Below are 18749 nucleotides of genomic sequence, written 5' to 3' on the forward strand. Positions count from 1 at the left end.
ATGAAGTAGGTGCTTGTGGAGCTAGGAATTCGGGCAGAGGCTACTGGTATCTGTCCCAAATGCCCAAGAACTCGTGGGTGCCAGAGCATTTACTAGGAGTTTATTTAGAAACTTAGCCTAGTCAGTTCAGCTCTGGCTTGGACCAGAGACATTTTTAGTTCTCAGCCCCCTCTCCAGGCTCAGATGGATGGACAGGTCTACCCTGACCCCTTCCTGATGGAGGCCCACAGAGCAAGAGCCCTGAGGCTTTGGTGGCTGGCAGGCCCCAGGTGTTCCTATGTTGCCCCTGGTCCGGCCCCTACATGGGCTTATACACCTGCTGCCTGATCACAGGCCTGGGGCAGTGGTGGACCCTGTCTCCTTCAGTTCCTGACCTAGTCATTAGTAAAGCTGGCACACTGGCCTACCTGAAGGAAGGAAGAGAGCCAGACACCAGGAGATTCTGATGAGGGGTCTCTGTGTCCACAGAGATTTTTTTTTTTAAACTTTCACTGTTGCACATCCCTCCTTCAAAACATTTTGTAAACTTGGATACTAGGGAAATGGCCCAGGTGAGCTTGAAAGCAATCATTTATTCATCTATTCAGTTTGAATTTACTGAATGTCTATGTGCCAAGTACTGCGCTGGACACAATGTGAGATGCTGGACACAGTGGTAGATAAGTATTTACAGCAAGTGGTAGAGACAGGTAATAAATATCAGACAAGGGGCACCCAGCTGACTCAGTTAGTGCAACACGCGACTCTTGATCTCGGGGTTGTGAGTTTGAGCCCCACGGAAGGTGTAGAGATTATTTAAAACTAAAATCTTCTTTAAAAAGACAAATGTCAGACAAAAATGGGATATGTGCTAGGAAAGAATGGTGAGAAAAAGCAGGGGTCCAGCTTGGATAGAGTAGGTTAGGGAGGCCTCCTGGAGGAGGTTACGTCCCAGGTAGAATCCTGAAAGAGCCCTTGGAAAAAGGATTAAGAAGATTCCAGGCGGAGCAGAGTGGGAGCATGGGTTTGATCTAAAGGTGGTGGGAAGTCACTGCAGTGTTGCATCCAGGAAAATAACACATCAATCATCTCTAGTTACACAGGTACAGAATAAGCTCTCTCATTCTGGGCAGTGGGTACTGGATCCCAGATCATAGCAGCCAGTTGATGTACTTAGGAAGTTGTCAGGATTTCTAGTGTGAGTGGTGGTGTCTTGGACTTGCACAGTGGCTGTAGAGATGCGGAAAAGGTGGAGATTTACAGTCTATTTTGGAGGTAGAACTAATGGACTTGTGTATGGATTAGATGTTGTGGAAAGGCCGGGGAAGGAGGAGTCACAGCAGGCTCTAGTCCCCTTCAGCCTGAGCAGGTGGACAGATGTGCTTATAACTGAGATATGGAAATGTGGTTTAGGAGGGAGGGCAGCCAGCTCTGTGGGCTATATTGTGGGGAGCTGCCTGGGAGACATCCAGGTGGAGGCATGGAATCCCCAGTGCCATGTGCAGTTTGGACTTCAGAGAGGATTGGGCTGGTAGATATGTTTAAGGACTTGAGCCTGTGGACAGTATATGCCCTGGGGACAGCTCCAGGCAGCAAGGGCTGTGCACAGGGTGCAGCCAGTGTGGCAAGGGTCAAGGAACAGGAGAAGGAAGTCAGCAGGAATTTGAATTTGGTGGATTTGAAGGAATCCAATGACTTTGTTCTCTAGAGCAGCCTGGGTGAAGGGACAAGGCCTTGGTGATGGATGATGAGAGCTCAGACAGGTCTTCGCTAGGTAGGTGTAAAGAGTCTGGGGTTAGGGCTGAGGAATGAAAAATGGATCACCAGCAGTGGCCTTGGTAGTCAAGGATGGGGAGAGAAGAAACAGGAGGACTGTTGCTGTGGTCGGGCAGGGGCATGGGGAAGACAGAGGTGGATTTCCTTTGTGAGCTGGCAGTGGCAGCCGGTAGGGTGCTGGGGGGGGATGTGCTTGCCTGGGGGTAAGTTGGGCTGGAGGCTGAGGGGCAGGGTGAGGCAAGAAATGGGGTAGCTGGCTGGTGGTAAGGGCAGGAGGGCAGACATTGGTCCAGTCAGCATGGTTCCTGAAGAAAGGCTGCTGTGCGGTGTCTCCATGTCTGTTAGTGCCCATCCTCAACCTCAGGATTGGAGGAGCACCCCCAGAAAGAGACTTTGTGGGTTCCAGACCTCAGAACAGGACATGTGGCATGTGGTGTGGTGGCGAGCAGCTCAGCCACCAAAGCCTTTTCCTGGCTTCAGGGGTTTATTTTTAGATACCTTTGTCCAAATTTCCCGGCCCCTGACAGCTTCACAAGTTGCCTGGTTTTGACGTCACCTCTTTGATGAAAGCCCTTCCTTCTTCCTCCTCCCGTGGGAGCCTGTTAGCTATGCTCTGGGCTTGGTTCTCCTGGGGTGGGGGTTGGAGCAGGGGGCTACCATTCTCTTTCCTGCCTTGGATGAGGAAGCCAGGGGTATAGGAGAGAGCAAGTGGCTTCTCCAGGGACGTCTGTGAGGCACGGTGCTATGAGAGAAGAGAGGTGCCAGGCTACCCATAGTGGAGGCATGTCCCAAGGTGCTCTGATGATTTCTGGAGGCAGGGGTCACCTCTGCCCCTGTGTTTAGCCTGATCTTGTGTCCCAGGGAGCACATCACATGAAATGAGGAAGGGGCTCAGCCTGCAGTGGACAGGGGTGGGGCCCTGTGCCTCTCAGCCTAGGAAACAGAAGATAATATAAAGCTCCCTCTCAAACCTGCCCTCTTCCCCACTGCCCTGGGACCAGAGAAAGAAGGCTGCTAATAAGATTATGGGCTCTTCTGACTCTCCCAGCTCTGACAGCTAGCTGCCTTTGTGTGTATGTGTGTGTATGTGTACGTGTGCCCTTCTTTTTCTCTGCCTTTCTGGCTTTCTACATCTGAGGCTGGGTCTGCTGTGGAGGCGTTTCAAATGGAATGACAGCAGCCATTGGCTTTCTGTGTCAGGAAGGTTGAGGGAGGCCAGTAGTTGTTCTGCCAGAAGGATGGAAGGGAGGGCTTAGCATGCTGGGGCAGGGGTGATTGTCTCAGGGTTTTGGGTGGGGGAAGTGGAGAGCAAGTGCTGCCCTGGCAGTTGCAGATGTGCCTGAGGCTAGGGCAGGTTTGACCTCACGGGACAGAAAGGTCCTGGGGGGTCACTGTAAGGAACCCAAAGATAAAGTATTTGTCAGGTTTCTGTGGAGATTCTGGGAGGACGGATAGATCCCAGCTTTGTGGTCTGTGTGGGAGCCCGTGGCTCTCCGGCCAACCCTCCCTAGCTTGGCAGCCTGGCAAGCTGAGCTGTAAGGGCTAGAACTCTGCCTTTCTTCACATAAACCACCGGGGGGGCCCTAGGCAGAGCAATCTGGGACAGCATCTGTGCGAGGGATGCCTGGGTACCACGTGACTATTATTTTATGTGGAAGATGCCCCAGCTTTGTCAGGCTGCTCCACCAGAGTCCAAGGAGGTGGCCTCAGGACAAGAGGAGACCTGTCCCAGAAGTGGAGTCTTCTGGCAGCTGCAGGAGGGAACTGAGCCTCCCTGAAATTGCAGGGCCACAGAGATGGGGACCAGGTGTCAACCCAGAGCAATAGGCAAAGGCTCCCAAATTCACCACAGGGTAGAACCAGTCTTAATGAGTGTTCAGAGAAGGCTTGGGGCACATGGAGCAGACCAGGACCAAATGAGAAGCCTGGGGATCCTGTGTGTGAGATTGTGTGTGAGAGGCCCCTGAGCTCAGTACGTGGCTCACAGCTGTCTCTAGCAATTGGTGGGGGAGGTCAGTGAGAGTATTAGACTGCCCTGCCCAGCCCCCCTGTGCCTGACTGCCTCTCAACAGCATCCCTAATCTTCATAAACCCCCTTCCCCAAGGTCTCTGCTTTCCAGGAGTTTTCAGGGAGGGTCATTGTGATATTTGGACATCTTCTCCTGAGTTTAGGGAGACACAGAGCATCGTCAATGTGGAAGCTGGTTGGCTGGGTAGTACAGGCAGGCCTTGGGGGTCAGGCATTGGCTCTTTCTCCATAGAATTGTGGAGAAGCTGGGACAGGTGGGAGTGGGGTGGATGGGGGGAGTCTTGGTGGTAAAGTTCTGGGACAGCTGGGTTGATGGGATTGTCTTACTAGGGGTGTAAAGTGACAGGAACCCCAGACCATAGTTCTCTTTGGGGTAGGAGCCTAAGGCTATGCTATGGTGCCCCTGTGGCTTGACAGACAGGGTTGGGCTACACTTGGACCCTTATTTACTTCAACTGGAGTAGCTCTTCCTCTGGGTTTTAATGAACCAGATGATCTCATGAGCTTTTGTTTGGAGGAGGGCATCTGAGACTTAAGTGGTTTGAAAACCTTTGTCCTCAGAGAGGGGCACAGCTGGGCAAATGCCCCTCCACCCCTGGCCAACTGCATGTCTGTTGCAAATCCCGAAGACACTGTGGCAGCTGCAGTGTGAGTGGAACTGGGAGGCACCAGGGCTCATCTGAAGAGCAAGCCAAGGGCAGCACTCCCAGAAGAAGCAGTTGTTTCTGGGGAGCATGACTGACTGGGAGTTGGAGCTGAGAGGAGCCCTGCAGCTCTCCCTGGGGTGGTGGTGACTGAACTCTTGAGTGGCCAATGATTGGATGGTGTCACAGGGCAGCCAGCTGGAGACTGAGGAACAGGGGAGAGCTGGGGAGGGGCGAGGGAAAGGGGGAGGGGGAGGGGGGAGAGAAGGAGGAAGAGAGGGAGAGAGAGGGAGAAAGAGAGAAAATATCCCAAGCAGGCTCTACATTGCCAGTATGGAGCCCAATGCAAGGCTCAGACCTACAAATTATGAGACCACAACCTGAGCCAAAATTGAGAGACAGATGCTTAACTGACTGAGCCACCCAGGTGGCCCCTCAATTTTATTTTTTAATAAGGGAGGCCCTCTTGGCACCTCAGCTCAGTGGCTTACTCAGCAGTTATTTACTGAGCCCTCTTTTATGCAGCATTGTTCAGGGGATGGGGGAACCAGCTGGGAGGCAATCAAAAGGTCGCAGTCAAAGCCAACATTCCCAACATTTTACAAATGAGGACTGGAGAAGGGAGGTTACCCAAGGTCAATGGATAAAGCAGTGGCTGAGTCCAGACTGGGTGCTCTGGGCTGAGGATCATTCTGATGGCTATGTGCCTTTTGCCACTTTGCCTCATCCATGAGTGGGGCTGGGCCCAAGAGGTTCGGGACTTGTCATGAACTTGGGATACACTTGGGATGGTCCCCAGAGTGGGCATGGGTTGGCAGTACTGTGGGGCAACATCTAATTGACCCTCTATCTGTAGTAGGTGGACAGAGTCAGGGTTGAAGTTACTGGTCTAGAAGTCAGCTGGGGGAGCCAGAGGCAAAGGGCAGGAAGAGCCTGTCTGCCCATTTGCCCAGCAGGCACCCATTAAAGGAGACCTTGTCAGTTGCTCTGGGCACAGGAAGCAGCTGCTGCAGGTGCCTTACTGGGCCTTATACCCTTACCCCCAGTGAGGTGGAGACGGTTCCATTCCCAGGCTTCTCTTACTGAGTTTCACTTGCCGGTGCTACCACCTGCACTCTCAGCAGCTCCAGGACCTGGGGCTGAGTGACAGGCCCTGAGAATTCTTTCCTTGCCCATTTCTCCCAGCCAAAGGGTTCAGGCATGCCTAGGGAGAATGGAGTGGGAAGGGGAGGGATGGATTCACCAGGAAAGGCAAAGCAACCTCTGAAAGGTGGTGGCATTTGGGCTTAGCCTTGTAAGAAAGGTAGCATTCTCCAAGGTGAAAAAGCAGGTCAGGCAGAGTCACTGATTTGGGCATGGCTTATTTGTACATTGTGGTTAGAGTGCAGGGGAGGGGCAAGAGTTCCGGCCTAAGAGATGAAGCTGGGTCCTAAATACTCCAGGGAGCCGCTGATAGTGTCTGAGCAAATGAGTGACTGCATCCAAGCTGGGCTTTGTAACAGGACTTCAGCACAGAGAGATGTGGAGGGAGGGCTGGAGGCCATGTAGCTGAGCTGTCAATGACACTCTATGCCCAGATGCCCTCAAACCAAGAGAAGCCCCCTACCTTACCAGGGCTTAGCTTCCCTGACTCCCCTTAGTGAACTGCCCCTGGATGCTGGTACCCTCAGGAAGCCAGGTCTCTCCCCTCTGCTGGCCTAGGCCCTGGAACCTGTTCCTCAGTCTCTCTGGCTTCACCTCGCCCCCCTCCCCTACCCCAGGACTGAAAGCACAAAGCCAGCCTTTGCTGGGGCGGGCGTGGGAGCCACTACTCTTGAAATACCAGCTCAGATGTGGTAGCTTGGCAGTCCTGCAGGACCCTGGGGGCTGAGGCTTGTCTGGATGGTGCTGTGGGGTTGGGCTGTCACCAATGCAGGGGGAGCCTTCTTCCCCAAGCAGATGGGATTTACCAAGGAAGAATTCTGTTGCTCTTCTCTACAAAGCTTGGGACTCCAGGAATGAGAGAAAGAGGAAAGATTTTGAGGAGGGGGCCTGTCATCCAGAGCATAAAAACTTGCTTTAGCCCAGCCCTTATATGAAGAAGGTTAGCTGTCTGGTTATACAGACAGGAAAACCTAAGGCTTCAGAGAAAGGGTTTTCCTTGTGGTGGAGGAAGGTGGGAGAAGGGCAGAAATCAGAGGTACCAGTTGAAGATGAGAAATTCAGGACCACCTTCTCTTCACCTACCTCCTCTCCTTCCCCCTCTCCTCTTCATCCTTACTTTCCCACCTGTCCTTTCCCTCTAGCACTTCTTGATGCCTCTGGCTCCCAGGTGCTTGGCTTCATGGTTCCATCTGCACCGAGCAGCCTTCCTGCTGCTGGATAATCAATCAGTAACATATTCGTCAGCTTGTGAACCTTACAGGGCTCAAGGTCCTTGACTGCACAGATGCTGCAGAGAATGCCTGGATCTTGGAGAAGGGTGGGCTTTGGAGCCTGTCTTGGTAGCAGCAGCATCTGGGAGACCATGGCTCCCCTCCCATATTTGGAAGGGAGAGTGAGGGGGATCCCAGGGCTGAGCCCCTAAGTCTCTCATAGGGTCCTCACCCTTAGGCTCCCTGCCCCCTGGTCCTGCTCCACAAGGGCCTAATAAGGCCAGATTGAGACTGAGCTGGGGTTGGAAATTGGTCTTCTGGGCCCTGAGGAAAGGAAAGGCTGGTGTTGCTGCAGGGTCAGAGGCTTCCTGGTCCAGAGGAACTAGGGTGCTTAAGGGCCCGGGTTCCCTGTGCCTACTTAGAGGGAATCACTCTCCCCTGCTCCTCAGTGCCCCAGCCTGCCCTGGTCTGATGGCTGCCGAGGCCCCCTCATGAGCTGCCCAGGAAGCCTGGGTGCGCAGGAATATGAGCAGAGGTGTAAATTGCATGGCAAACTGTCGGCTCTGAGGTGAAAATGAAAAGTCTTGAGGCAGTGGCGCCAGCAGGCACAGCAGGCTGGGGTGCCAGGCACAGCACCCTCCTTCCCCACCCCACTCTCCCTCACACCTTCCCCTTTTTTCAGTCTTTCCCAGCCTCCCGCCCAAGCCTGGCTCCTCTTCCATCCCCTCCCTTGCCATCTGGGGGGCTTCCAGACAGACCCAACCCCACAAGGCCTTCATCTGTTGCTTCTGTTATGTTTTCTAACTAGCTGACTGGTGCACAGAAAACTGGGCTTGGCTTTTTTGTTAATTTTGTGATTTTAACATTTGTGGTAGTTTCTCCAATTGATTCCTTTTGGGTTTTTCAAGTATATAATTGTTCTGTTTTTCAGTAATGGTGTTTTTATTCACCTTTTCCAGTTTCTCACTTCTTTTAGGATCATCTGTTCCAGTCTCTTTATTTTACAGTTGGGGATATTGAGACCCACAGAGAAGCCACCTATTCATCAATAGCTAGGCTCTGGGCTCTTGCCTGGAGCTCTCTCTGCCACTTCTGCCCCCGCACTCCCCTCCCTGGAAGCCCCATCTCACTCTTTGTTTCCTATGCCCATCATTTTCATAGCTTCGGACCCTCCTGCTACAAGGCGGGGAGGGTGCTCGTCTACCCTTCTGTAGGCTCTCCCTGCTGGCACCGCAGGGACCCCTGAGCTATCTCCTGCTGTCACCTCCCACCCCACAGACAGGTTTAGGTTCTGGGCCAGAGGCTGTTGGAAGCCCCAGTGGGGGTGAGAGATAGCCAGGGAGAGGGAAGTTGACAGAAGTCTCTGGGCAGAATAATAACAATGTGCCACATTCTAGCTGTAGCAGCGCCTGCTGTGCCTCCCCCATCACTTTGCACGTGCGATGTAGACCAGTTGCCTAAGGGGCCTCCAGGGTCTGAGCCCCCATTTGCAGGGAGTGCTGTGTGCAGGCGGGTGCACGTTGATGTCTGTGTAATTAAAAATGAGCATGCCTCACTTCCCCCAGTGAGGAGATGCCACCACCTCGGGTGGGATGCAACAGCTGTTCACTGGCATCATAACTGCCCAGCTGTCCAGCCTGGAATGGAGGGATGGGTAGGACTGGAAAGCTCAGGGTGAACAGGGAGGCCCAGAGCCCCTCACCCCAGTGAGCCAAAGGACTGTGATTAGGTAGAAACAACGGAGCAGAACTCCTCTTTTTCTGGGGCTCAAGTGCAGGTGGGAGATGTGTGACCCAATCCTTGGCCTGTATCCATCGCCTCATCCTTTTAGGTATTTGAAGTAACCTAGCTCTGAGAAGACCCAGAGTCCAGGTGGGTTGGGAGTGAGTTCCAACCTCAATCTCCACCTGGACCTGACCTTTCCTGCCCCACACCCCCTTCCCACATCTAGCCAAAGCCAAGGGCATGACTTGGTTGGTGCCCAAATGAGAGTAGTGTAGGTTCTTTCTCTTACCCTCCTTCTCCCCTCTCCTGATGTAATATGAACTGCCGGGGGAAGCACTATGGCCCACATGGGGAAACCTTGGCCCACCATGCCCATCTAAGCCTCTGCAGGAGTCCTGAGCTGCATGAGCCAAAATCCTTGTCCCCCGCTCCCCCCACCTCCTGAATGAGCTCAGCCTGAGGTGAGAAGGGAATATATGTTGTGTTCCCAAGGTAGCTGAGGCAGTGGCACCATGGCAGCCTGTGTACACTGTTCTTTTCCTTGTCTACCAGCACCCCCCGGCGGGGGGGCAGTTAGCCCATGTCAGTGCAGCAGTGGTATTGGAGGAAGTACTGTTGACTGAGGTCTCCTGGAAATCTCTGCATTGTACGTGGTGTTCCAGGTCCCCCCTCTTGTTTCTGCTGTGGGAAACCTAGGTGGGAGGTAAGCCTTGGATATGTGTCTGAGGGACTAAAAGTCCTGAGTCCAGTTTCTGGCAGTTCCTGGTGGCACCTTGGCACAGTGACTTTTTCCTATTAGGTGAGAAGGATTGTGGATGACTGCATCTCTCCCTCTAAGGAGAGAGACCTTGTGGTCCCCTTGATTCTGTGTGGGAGTGAGTTGCTCTGGGTTGTGGCTTCATTAAATGGCCAGTGGCTTAAGTGGCCAGAGCAGGTTCCCCTGTCCTGCTCATGCTTCCTGGAGCCTCTGGCTATCTGGGCTGTGGGAGGGGGTGTGCCCAGGGCTGAAAGGACAGCAGGCCCATCCAGGCTCCTTTCCCCAGCAGTACCAGTCAGCGTGGCATTGACTTGGTGTCCTTGGCCTTAGAAGTCTATTCTCCAAGGGCTCTCTGAGGCTAGCTGAGGGAGAGGCAGCTGGTCTTGCCTTTCTCCAATGATTTTCCAATATGTATCAGCTCATCGACATGCATCCCAGGCCACAGCTCCTGCTGTGTAGCAAGGACCTGAGAGCTGACCCATAGTTTACCCTCTCTTCCCTCAGAGGCTCTACCTGGCTAGTTGGGGGGGGAGAGGGAAGGGCTTGTCCTCTGCCTGATCAGTTAGGGACAGGGCTCATAGCTAGTCCTGTCCCTCATCCCCCAGCCCCGATTGGGCTCATTATTCCTCTTGGAGCAGAACATGGAAGAGGTCTTGAGGAGAGGCTGCAGGAACAACTATAAACCCTTCCCTTGCCTATGGGCCTGAGTTGGGAGTTTGCACCTCTGCCTTCTTTCTGCTCCTCTCCTTTGCCCCGAGTCTGAATTTTGACAGGACTTGGCATGTGTTAAAATGATTTGAGGCTGAGCCGTCAATGAGATTTTTAATTAGCTCCCTGTCTCCTTCCACCAGGGAGGGCCAGGGGCCCCCAGGTGGTGGGGGAAGGACCAGGCTGGGCTTGGGTGGGAGGCTGTCCCTCTAGGGGCCTGGGGGCAGGCTTGAGCAGCTGGCACTCCTTGTGTGGGATGCTATAAGGAGGGAGAGCTGGGCAGGGAAGTAAAGGCTGTGTAGCCAGGCCAGTTCTCTCTCTCCCCTCTTCCTCTGTTCTCCCCGATGGCTTTGAGATGAAGGCGACTGCAAGGATGGAGGATGCAGTTTCCATAGCAACGGGGCTGTCCACAGCCAGGCAACTTCAGAGCCGGGCTCTCCGGAGGAGGCAGATGCGCTGAGCAGCCGCAGAGCTGCTTCCCGCCTGCCAATGAGGGGGCTGGCAAAGCAGGTGGAAAGGGTGGCTGCCTGGTACTGCCCACCCTGATGCCCAGCCTAGAGGGCAGACTGAAAAAAGGACTACTCCTTTTTATCATCCTTGTTACTTCCAGAAGAGAAGCCAGGCAGGCAGGTGGCTTGAGTGTTGACAAGGGTTAGCGTAGGGTTCCACTGTTCCTGGAATTTCTTGGTGGGCACAGGCTCTTGTTCCTGGGAACATCCCCCAAAGCTAAAATTCTACATCCCTTGAGATATGGGCTACCTAGTGGCTGATGACCACTCAGCAGATTTCCTCTGCACCTTTTGGATGCCCAGAGCCTGGGCATGTTGGTGAAAGCTATGCCCTGATTGGTTTTGGGGGCCTTTTTCTTCCCTCTAGCTGCCATGGAAGGACTTGGACCTTCTTTAGGGAGCCCTCTGACCCTGGGCTTGGTGACATGGTATAGTTCACTGAGGGGAGCTCAGGTTTGGCAGATGCTTGCTCCCCAGTGCTGGCATTAGAGTAACCCCAGAACCTAGTTGCTCCTGCTTCCTGAAGTTGTGTTCTTGTTCATCCTCCTGTGGACTAGGGCTGAATGAGTGTGTGGGCAGATGGAGAAACAGAGGCAGCCATTGGTATGTGTGGAGATGGGAGGAGCTGGGCATGCGGACTCATGAGGTGGCATAAAGAGCACCCAGACTGACCAAAAAAAAAAAAAAAAAATACCAGACTCAAACTATTGAAAATAATGACTTCCTTCAACAACCCTGAAGTGTTTGAGCTCATGGAGACTTAGGGTGCAGGGTCTTGCCCACGCTACCCATGGAGTCAGGCTAACCAACCTTCAGGTAGATAGATCTTGGCCAGGCCAACTACCTCTCCTGCAGCTCCTATGCATACCCTGTTCCCCGCTGGTTGCTGGATGCTCTGGTTGATAAACCTTGCAGGCTCACTTTTCCTCTTCTCTTTTCTGGGGGTTAGTTGGGGGGGTGATGTTCATTTTTACCCCTCTTCACTGCTTTAATTGGAAGAGGTTCCTCAACCCTATTGTTGGTCAGGCAGGTGGACAAGTGGAGTCCTAGAGTGGCTTCTCCCTATCAGGCAATAAGTCTTTCATTACTGCTAAGTGGAAGGCTCATTTCAGAGCTCATGGTGAGAGCCGGGCGGGTGCTATAAATAGTTGTGTTGTGAAGGTTGGCGGGTGAGCAGTGATAGGGCAGGGGCCTCACAGTCATCTTAGTGGGCAATTGCACTCCATGGCAGGGAAGGGGGGCAGGCTGGGGAGCAATATGTGCTTGACCCCTGTTCTAAGTGTTTCTGCCTTCCTCAGCGCAGCTGTGGCACGTGTCTTTGCCCCCTTCCACACACTGGGGGTGGGGAGAGCTTTGGGTTTTGTGTCCAGGCAGAGGGGAGTAGAGTGCCTGTCTCAGAACTTGGGACCCTATAAACTGGCACTTCGGCCCCTTGGGGAGTTGGGGTAATATTCAGTGCTAGTTCTACTTGTCCTGCCTGCCCCTCCAGCCTAGGGTCTGCCTCTTTCCCCTTGGTTGAAACTCTGGGCAGGTGCTAGAAAGGGTGGGAACCAACCATATCTGGTAGCCTTGAAGGTTGGCATAGATCTGATCTGGTAGGGGAATGGGAGTGCAAGAGGGGTTTAGTTGGCTGGGAGCCCCTGTCCAGGGTTTGTTGGTAACGTGTCTGCAAGGGCAAGAGCCGGAAGGATCAGGGGCATTGGCCTTTCCTTCCTGATATCTCTGCGTCAGTCAGCATTGTCCAGGGTGGAGGGGAGGTCAGGGCCTGGGGATCCTGGGATGGGAAATCTAGCAGGTTAGAACTTGGCTTGGCTTGGGTACCTGGGGCCACATTCATGGTGTCCCTGTCCCTGGGGTAATCTTTAGCCTCATGGCTCTTTGAGACTGGTACTTTCTGGAACAGTATTTTGGTTGCAGACATATAGATAGGACCAGTGGTGCCAGGCCCCTGGATTCTTTTAGCAGGGGTGTTTTCCCAAGGACTCCTGTGTCCTTAGATCACTGCCTCCTGGAGTATGGGGCCCTGCACTTAGGGTGCTCTGTGTGTGCCTCCCTCAGCTGGGGTTTTGCACTTGAGGGAGTTGAGGCAGGAGACTGAGCCAGCCCCCTGGAAGGGAGTGCACAATAGACAGTTCCTAAGGCCTCTAAGGGACAAGTGGGTCAGAAGCCCTAAGGGTTCACTCTACCTTTTGCCACTTTCCAACAAGGGGCGGAAGCTGTGTGCCCACCCTCGGCTAGAGATCTACCAGCAAGACCAGATCTATTTCGTGTGCCCGCTTGCACGGCAGGGAGACTTCTATGTGCCTGAGGTGAAGGAGACAGAGCGGAAAAACCGAGGGCCCGCAGAGGCCAGTGACACCCAGATGGATGGCACAGGTATGGATGGTGGGGCCCTGTGTGGAGCCTCTCCCTGAACATGTGGGGCGTGGTTGAAGGGGCTCCTCCATGGCTTGGTTGGCATTGTGGGTGTTTAGGCTAAGCTTGGCAGAGGTGGAGGAAGGGGATCTGCCTACCCCAGGACCTACATGCAGAATTGTCTGTTTCCAGATACATGAATCCATGTAGATACATGTTACCCCTGGCAACACAGATGCAAAGACCCTGCCCAGATTCCCTTCAGATGCAACAGGGAGTGCCCTTGGAAACAGATCACAGACGGCTGATGCTCATGGGAGGGGGATGAGGCTTTTCAGGGAAAAGCATCCCTTGGGTGGGGCTCATCAGGAAGTAAGATTGGGACTGTATCTAGAATGTACAGGGGGGAATAGGGTGTTCTGTCCCCCAGTATGGGGCCCAACTAAGAGAAGGATGCTTTCTCCCTGCTGAAGAGCAACCAGAGAGCATGCAGAGGGCAGCCAGGAGATCAGTGCCCTGTCCTTTCCACCAGAGCCAGCCTTCATATTCCAGGTCCGGGCCAGCTGGTGGTTTGTCTGCTCTCAGCCCTCCTCCCTTCCATCACCTCTGCGATCCTGGGCTGTCCCCAGGAGCAAGGGTGCCTGCTGATAATATCCTAAGGGGTCTAGCCCTTGTCCATGCTGGTGGAACCTTGTGTAATTCTGGAGGCCCATGACCTGTGGGAGTGGTACAGGGCTGAGAGAAGAGCAGCTGTCTCTCTTTCTTTAGATTTCCTCTGCCCAGCCAGTCTTCCATAGCCAAGGTCACCCTAAAGAGGCGTATGTTGTAGCAGGGAGTGGGAGTATTGAGAGGCAGTCTCCACTCCCTAGAGGCCATGTCCAACACAGTTAACTTCATCTGCCACTTAATTGCCTCCATGGGGCACTGCTCCACCCGCCTGGTGGAGCCCGGCAGACATTCTTCAGTGCCCCTACTGTGGGCACAAGACATCGCACAAGGTCAGCAGGCCCAGGCAGTCCCCAGGGAAGGAAGGGGGAGTGCCTTGACCTTTTTTCAACCTCCCTCTGCTGCTTGCACCCCCCATCCTTGGCCCACCCACCCAGCTTCTCTCCCAAACACTGCCTGCCAGGGGTGTTGAAGGACTGCTTGGCACCCGCTACAGCTGGCTACAGCCGTGGCTCCCACGCCCCCAGTGCCTTAGCCTGTCCTCCCCACTAGGCTGCCCGCCCACCCACTCCCTGATGGGGGTGCTGAGGGGTCTTCCCACCTCTGACAGGGTCTGCCTTGACACCCAGGGCGGACTCTGAGCATATGCCTGCCAGGTGCATGTCATTTGCATGGCAGTGTGTGCTGGGTGCCTGGCTGCCCAAGGCTTGGCCTGCCCCTGCCTGCCTCCCCACTGGGGCCTCCGATTGGGCTAGGAGGTGAAAGGGGGTGATTAGCTGCCTTATGCCTGTTATTACATTGATGTATTATTCAGCTCCAGAGAGGCAATGAATATTTGATCTCCCTGCTTTGGCTGTGGGCAGCAGAGGAGGGAGGGACTGGGGTGAAGGTGGCAGCTTCATTCCCTGCCCCAGCAGCCCTAGAGACTTAGGTGCTATCCTTCCTTGTCAGGCCTTCTCTGCCCTGGGACACAGGCCCAAGACTCTGGAATTTCCTCTGGTACAGACCTTGATGGGGCTAGAGTGATGCCACTTCCCTGCCTTGGACTCATTTTCCATAAGTGTCCATGTGTCTCCAGGGGCTGTCTTTATCCCAGCATACTGGGCCCCAGCCTGAAAGGGCCTCCCGAGGCTCCTTCCTCTGATCATCCCTAGCCTAGGAGCTGGGAGAGGGAAGAGGAGGCAGCTGGCAGCTAAGCAGGCAGATGCCATATCCCGTATTCCCATATCCAGATCCCAAGAGAGCCATTGGGTAGGTGGGCTGGTGGAATATGACAGTTTAATGGGGCCTGGGAGCCCCATTTCTTTCAGGCCTGCAGCCCCTGAGGCACGGATTATCATTTAAGGAGTGAATAGGAAGCTGGAATCCTGCCCCAGAGTCAGAAGGAACCACCTATAACTCAGGATGTAATCCAGGCTCACTCTTGGATTTCTCTATTCTAGAAGCCATGACTGGGGCCCCATCAAGAAGAGGGCCCTGGACCAGTAGCCTAGAACTTCCGGGGCCCACCTCTGCCAGTTGGCCCAAAGGGCATCTTCTCAGGGCCAAGGGGATTGGAGAGCAGACCCCAAATCCCCCCATCCTTACATTAGTCTTCATCTGATGCACAATATGAGTCCCAGGCCAAGTCCAAATGCCAAGCATTCCCCAGCTGCTTCTGGCTCAGGGCTCCATCACCATGGAGACAGGATCTGGGGAAGTTGGCCCACCCTTCACCTTTGTGATGTTTGACAGCTGCCCCTCTCCCTCTCATATAGGAAGGGAAGCATATCAGCCTTCTTTCAATCTGGATTCTTACACAGCAGGCCTGAACTCTTGGTCTCTCTTTGCCCCCCACCAACTGTTGTCAGTTCCTCTGATCTGGAGAGATGAATTGAAGGGTTGCTCCTGAACAGAGCAGATGAAGTGTCTCTTTTTCTGGAGGACATATTAGGGGTGGGAGGACTAGATTGGGAGGGATCTGGACCCTCAGCCCTGTCTCAGGGCTCTCCAGCTGCCTGCAGAGTGCTCTCATGGTCCCCTTCTGCTGCCTTGTGGCTCAGGAACCACCAGTAATTGGGGATAGTTAAGGGATCCTCTGGAGTGACCCATATGGGAAGAAAGGCCTTAAAATGCTTCATCCTAGTACCATTCTTTCTTTCACCTGGTTTCCTAGGACTTCTCCATCCCACTCCTGCCCTAGCTGCCTCCTCAAATCATTGCTCTGTGGGCCAGAGGCTGAGGCCAGCTGCCTTCCTGGATACAGCTGCTCCTTGGGGAGCGCTGCATGGGGGAGGAGTCTAGAGATTAGGCCTCCTGGTCCATTCTCCCGTCCTCATGCCTTATGGGCACTGTCTATAGCTGGCCTTGAACAAACCTCTCTCCAAGCCTGAAATAGTGGGGGGTAGAGGAGGGGACATTATTTGAGTCTCTTTGTTCTACCCTCAGCTCCTCACCTCGGGGCTGAGTAGTCCTTAATGGACTATTTGGCGGGGGGGCAAGCTTTGTGGGAGCGCAGGGAGCTATGGGGCTCCTTCAGGGGAAGGAGAGGCATGCACAGCAGACTGCCCTCTCCCGTACTCTCTTCCTTTGCCCTGTCAGTGCAGCCCTGCTCAGGGCAGAGGCCAGAGGCCAGAGGCCAGCTGCAATGAGTCTCCTGAGCCAGGCCCTGCTTTATTATTCATGAGCACACTATGTATGCTGGGTTGCTGAACAAGTGATAGGGCCTCTGTCCTTTCCCTGGAGGAGGGGAGGGGATGGGGGTCCTAACTAATGTGTACTCCCTCTTCCTGGTCCAGGAGCTGATACGATGAGTGACACGAGTTCTGTAAGCCTGGAGGTTGGTCCTGGCAGCCGGGAGACTTCAGCTGCCACACTGTCCCCTGGGGTGAGCAGCCGTGGCTGGGATGATGGTGACACCCGCAGTGAGCACAGCTATAGTGAGTCGGGTACCAGTGGCTCATCCTTTGAGGAGCTGGACCTGGAAGGCGAGGGACCCCTGGGAGAGCCAAGGCTGAACCCTGAGGCTGAACCCCTAGGGGCTGCCAAATGGCCCCGGGAACCTAGTACCCCCGAGAAGGGTGAGGAGTAACCGTGGGCTTGCACCCTCCTGGGGTGCAGTTGCCAAGGAACTGAGCAGACTCTCCAGCCCTCTTCCTCCTTCAACTCTCAGGCCCAGGCTGGGGCCTGGGGCCTCAGGGGGACCTGACTTCCACTGCCCTGGACTCTAGTTAAGCCTTCTTACCACACTTTTGGCTCCCGGGGCCAAAGGAGCTAGGGACTGTATTCTTCACCCAGACTCCAGGGCTACTGCCCCTCTGACATCTTTTTTCAGATTCACATTGGAGCTTCCAGGACCAAAATAAAGCAAATGATTTTCTTATTTTACCTGGATTTGGGCTGTGCGTTTGTGTTTGTTTCACCTCGAGGAGCCCTATGCTGATAGACTTGGAGAGGGCAGAAGTACTCCTTGCCTGAGGAGAGGAGGGAATATGGCAAGGTACTCTGGGGTGGGAGAAGGAAGCGGGTATTGAAGGTCCTCCACTCCCTGCTCTGTGGCTCCAGCTGACAGCTGCTCCTCTGTTGCAGCAGCCCCAAAGGCTCCCCCAGGCTGCTGGGAAACAGGCAGAGCAGGTCAAGGGGAGTGAGAGCCAAGCATGCAGTGCCCTTCGGGGCTCAGGAGTGGGGCGCTCACAACCTGCCTTTGCTTCCAAGGGATGCCTTTGTGTCTGTAGCTCAAGTATGCCTATAGTCATGCTGGTATCTAGTCAGCAGGCAAGGACATCCCTGCTGTGCCTGCCAGTGTCTGTGTACCTATGTGTATGCACATATGCCTTTGGCTCTGTGTGTAACCGTGGATGGGTCTGCTTAGGTGGTCCTAGGTGAAGCTGTGCCTAAAGCAGGCATTAGGATGTGATTTTGGCTGGGTGTGGCTGTATTTGTGTGGATGGCTATGTGGTTATGTGCACATGGTGCTGTGCTTTATGTGTCTTAACTATATGTGATACTGACAGAGGTGTGAGACTGCCTATCTAGGAGCATCACTGTGGGGACTTTGTCCATATACATCTACCTGTGTGTAGCTCTGTATAGCTGTATTGTGTGTTCACGTGTAACGCTATGTGCTTTTCTGTGTGTCACTTGTAAAACTATAGGTCAGTGCAGCTGTGTCTGTGAGTTTAGCCATATATGTGTAGATATGTCTCGTGTGTGGCTATATATATGTGATGGTGTGTCTATGTATACAGCTGTTTGCATGTGAAGTTATGTATTATGGCTGTGAGTACATCTGTGCATGTAGTTGCATGTACTTCTTTGTGTGTGGCTGTGTCCATATATACAGCTCTGTAAGGCTGAGTGTCTTTGTGTACACAGCTGGGAGTGGTGGCTGCATAGCTGGGTACATACATGTGGACGTATATGCATGTACATGTGCTGCAGCAGGACTGTGTAGTGTACTTCTGTGGGCCACGTAATGGGCCTCGGGGACTGGTGCTGTGTTTAAAGCCCTGTGTCTTTTGTGAGGCTGTCTCAGTGAGGGGGCTGAGATTGCTGTGTGGTCCTCTCACCTCAGCACCCTGCTGCTATCAACCTCTGTGCTCCAAGGGCCCAAGCTCATCACTCACCTACCCCAGGCAGCAGTTGCTTTGAACTAGCCAGAGAGAATGAGAGCAGCCAGAGCTCGAAGACAACGTATCTGTCTCTCCAGCCTTGTCTGACAGCTCTGAACCCTCATTCTTCTGTCACCTCACCTCCCATTAGCGATGGAGCTTGTGTTTGTTTATGCTTGATGTGTGTGTTTCACAGCTACGCTCTTTCCAGCCCAGTGGGGTACCAGGTTTCTGCGTCCTGGGATAAAGTCTGTCCTTGGTAACACCCCTCCCCACTGACTGCCAAACACACATGTAGGTGCATGTGCTGGAGGGACCTGGGCTTGGCATGTGCTCATTAGCATATGTCTGAGCTAGCTTTGCCTCTGTTGACACCTGTGGAAGAAAGGGCAGTGCCAGGGGAACAGATGTGGGGATGCTGTGTGCCTTAGCACCTAGTATGTATGCATGCTTCATGCAGGCTCAGGGCTAACTAAATCTGGGTGTGGGCCCCCACCCCAAACCCTTCAGCACAATCAGGGGCTTCTGTTTATCCACCACCTTCTACCCATGGGGGCGTCCTTCTCTATTATGCTGCAGGAGGGAAGAAGAGTTAAGAGCATCTTCTCAGAGCTGTCCTCCCTCTGCTCGGGCTCCAGCTCCTGTTCCTTCCTACGCA

At 53.9% G+C, this 18749-nt stretch overlaps 1 protein-coding gene across 3 annotated transcripts in view; it reads left to right on the top strand.

Annotated features, from left to right (window-relative positions):
* TEX264 (testis expressed 264, ER-phagy receptor) overlaps positions 1 to 16874 on the top strand; it is a 29643-nt gene extending 12769 nt beyond the window's left edge. For all 3 annotated transcript variants that reach the window (XM_029916834.1, XM_029916833.1, XM_029916835.1), the window contains 2 exons: positions 12689 to 12857; positions 16280 to 16874. In XM_029916834.1, the coding sequence (XP_029772694.1) occupies positions 12689 to 12857; positions 16280 to 16572 (462 nt within the window). In that variant the 3' untranslated portion in view covers positions 16573 to 16874. The remainder of the gene's footprint in view (positions 1 to 12688; positions 12858 to 16279) is intronic.
* Positions 16875 to 18749: the final 1875 nt, after the last annotated feature.

This window comes from Suricata suricatta, chromosome 12, assembly GCF_006229205.1.
Source record: "Suricata suricatta isolate VVHF042 chromosome 12, meerkat_22Aug2017_6uvM2_HiC, whole genome shotgun sequence".
Classification (NCBI taxonomy): domain Eukaryota; kingdom Metazoa; phylum Chordata; class Mammalia; order Carnivora; family Herpestidae; genus Suricata; species Suricata suricatta.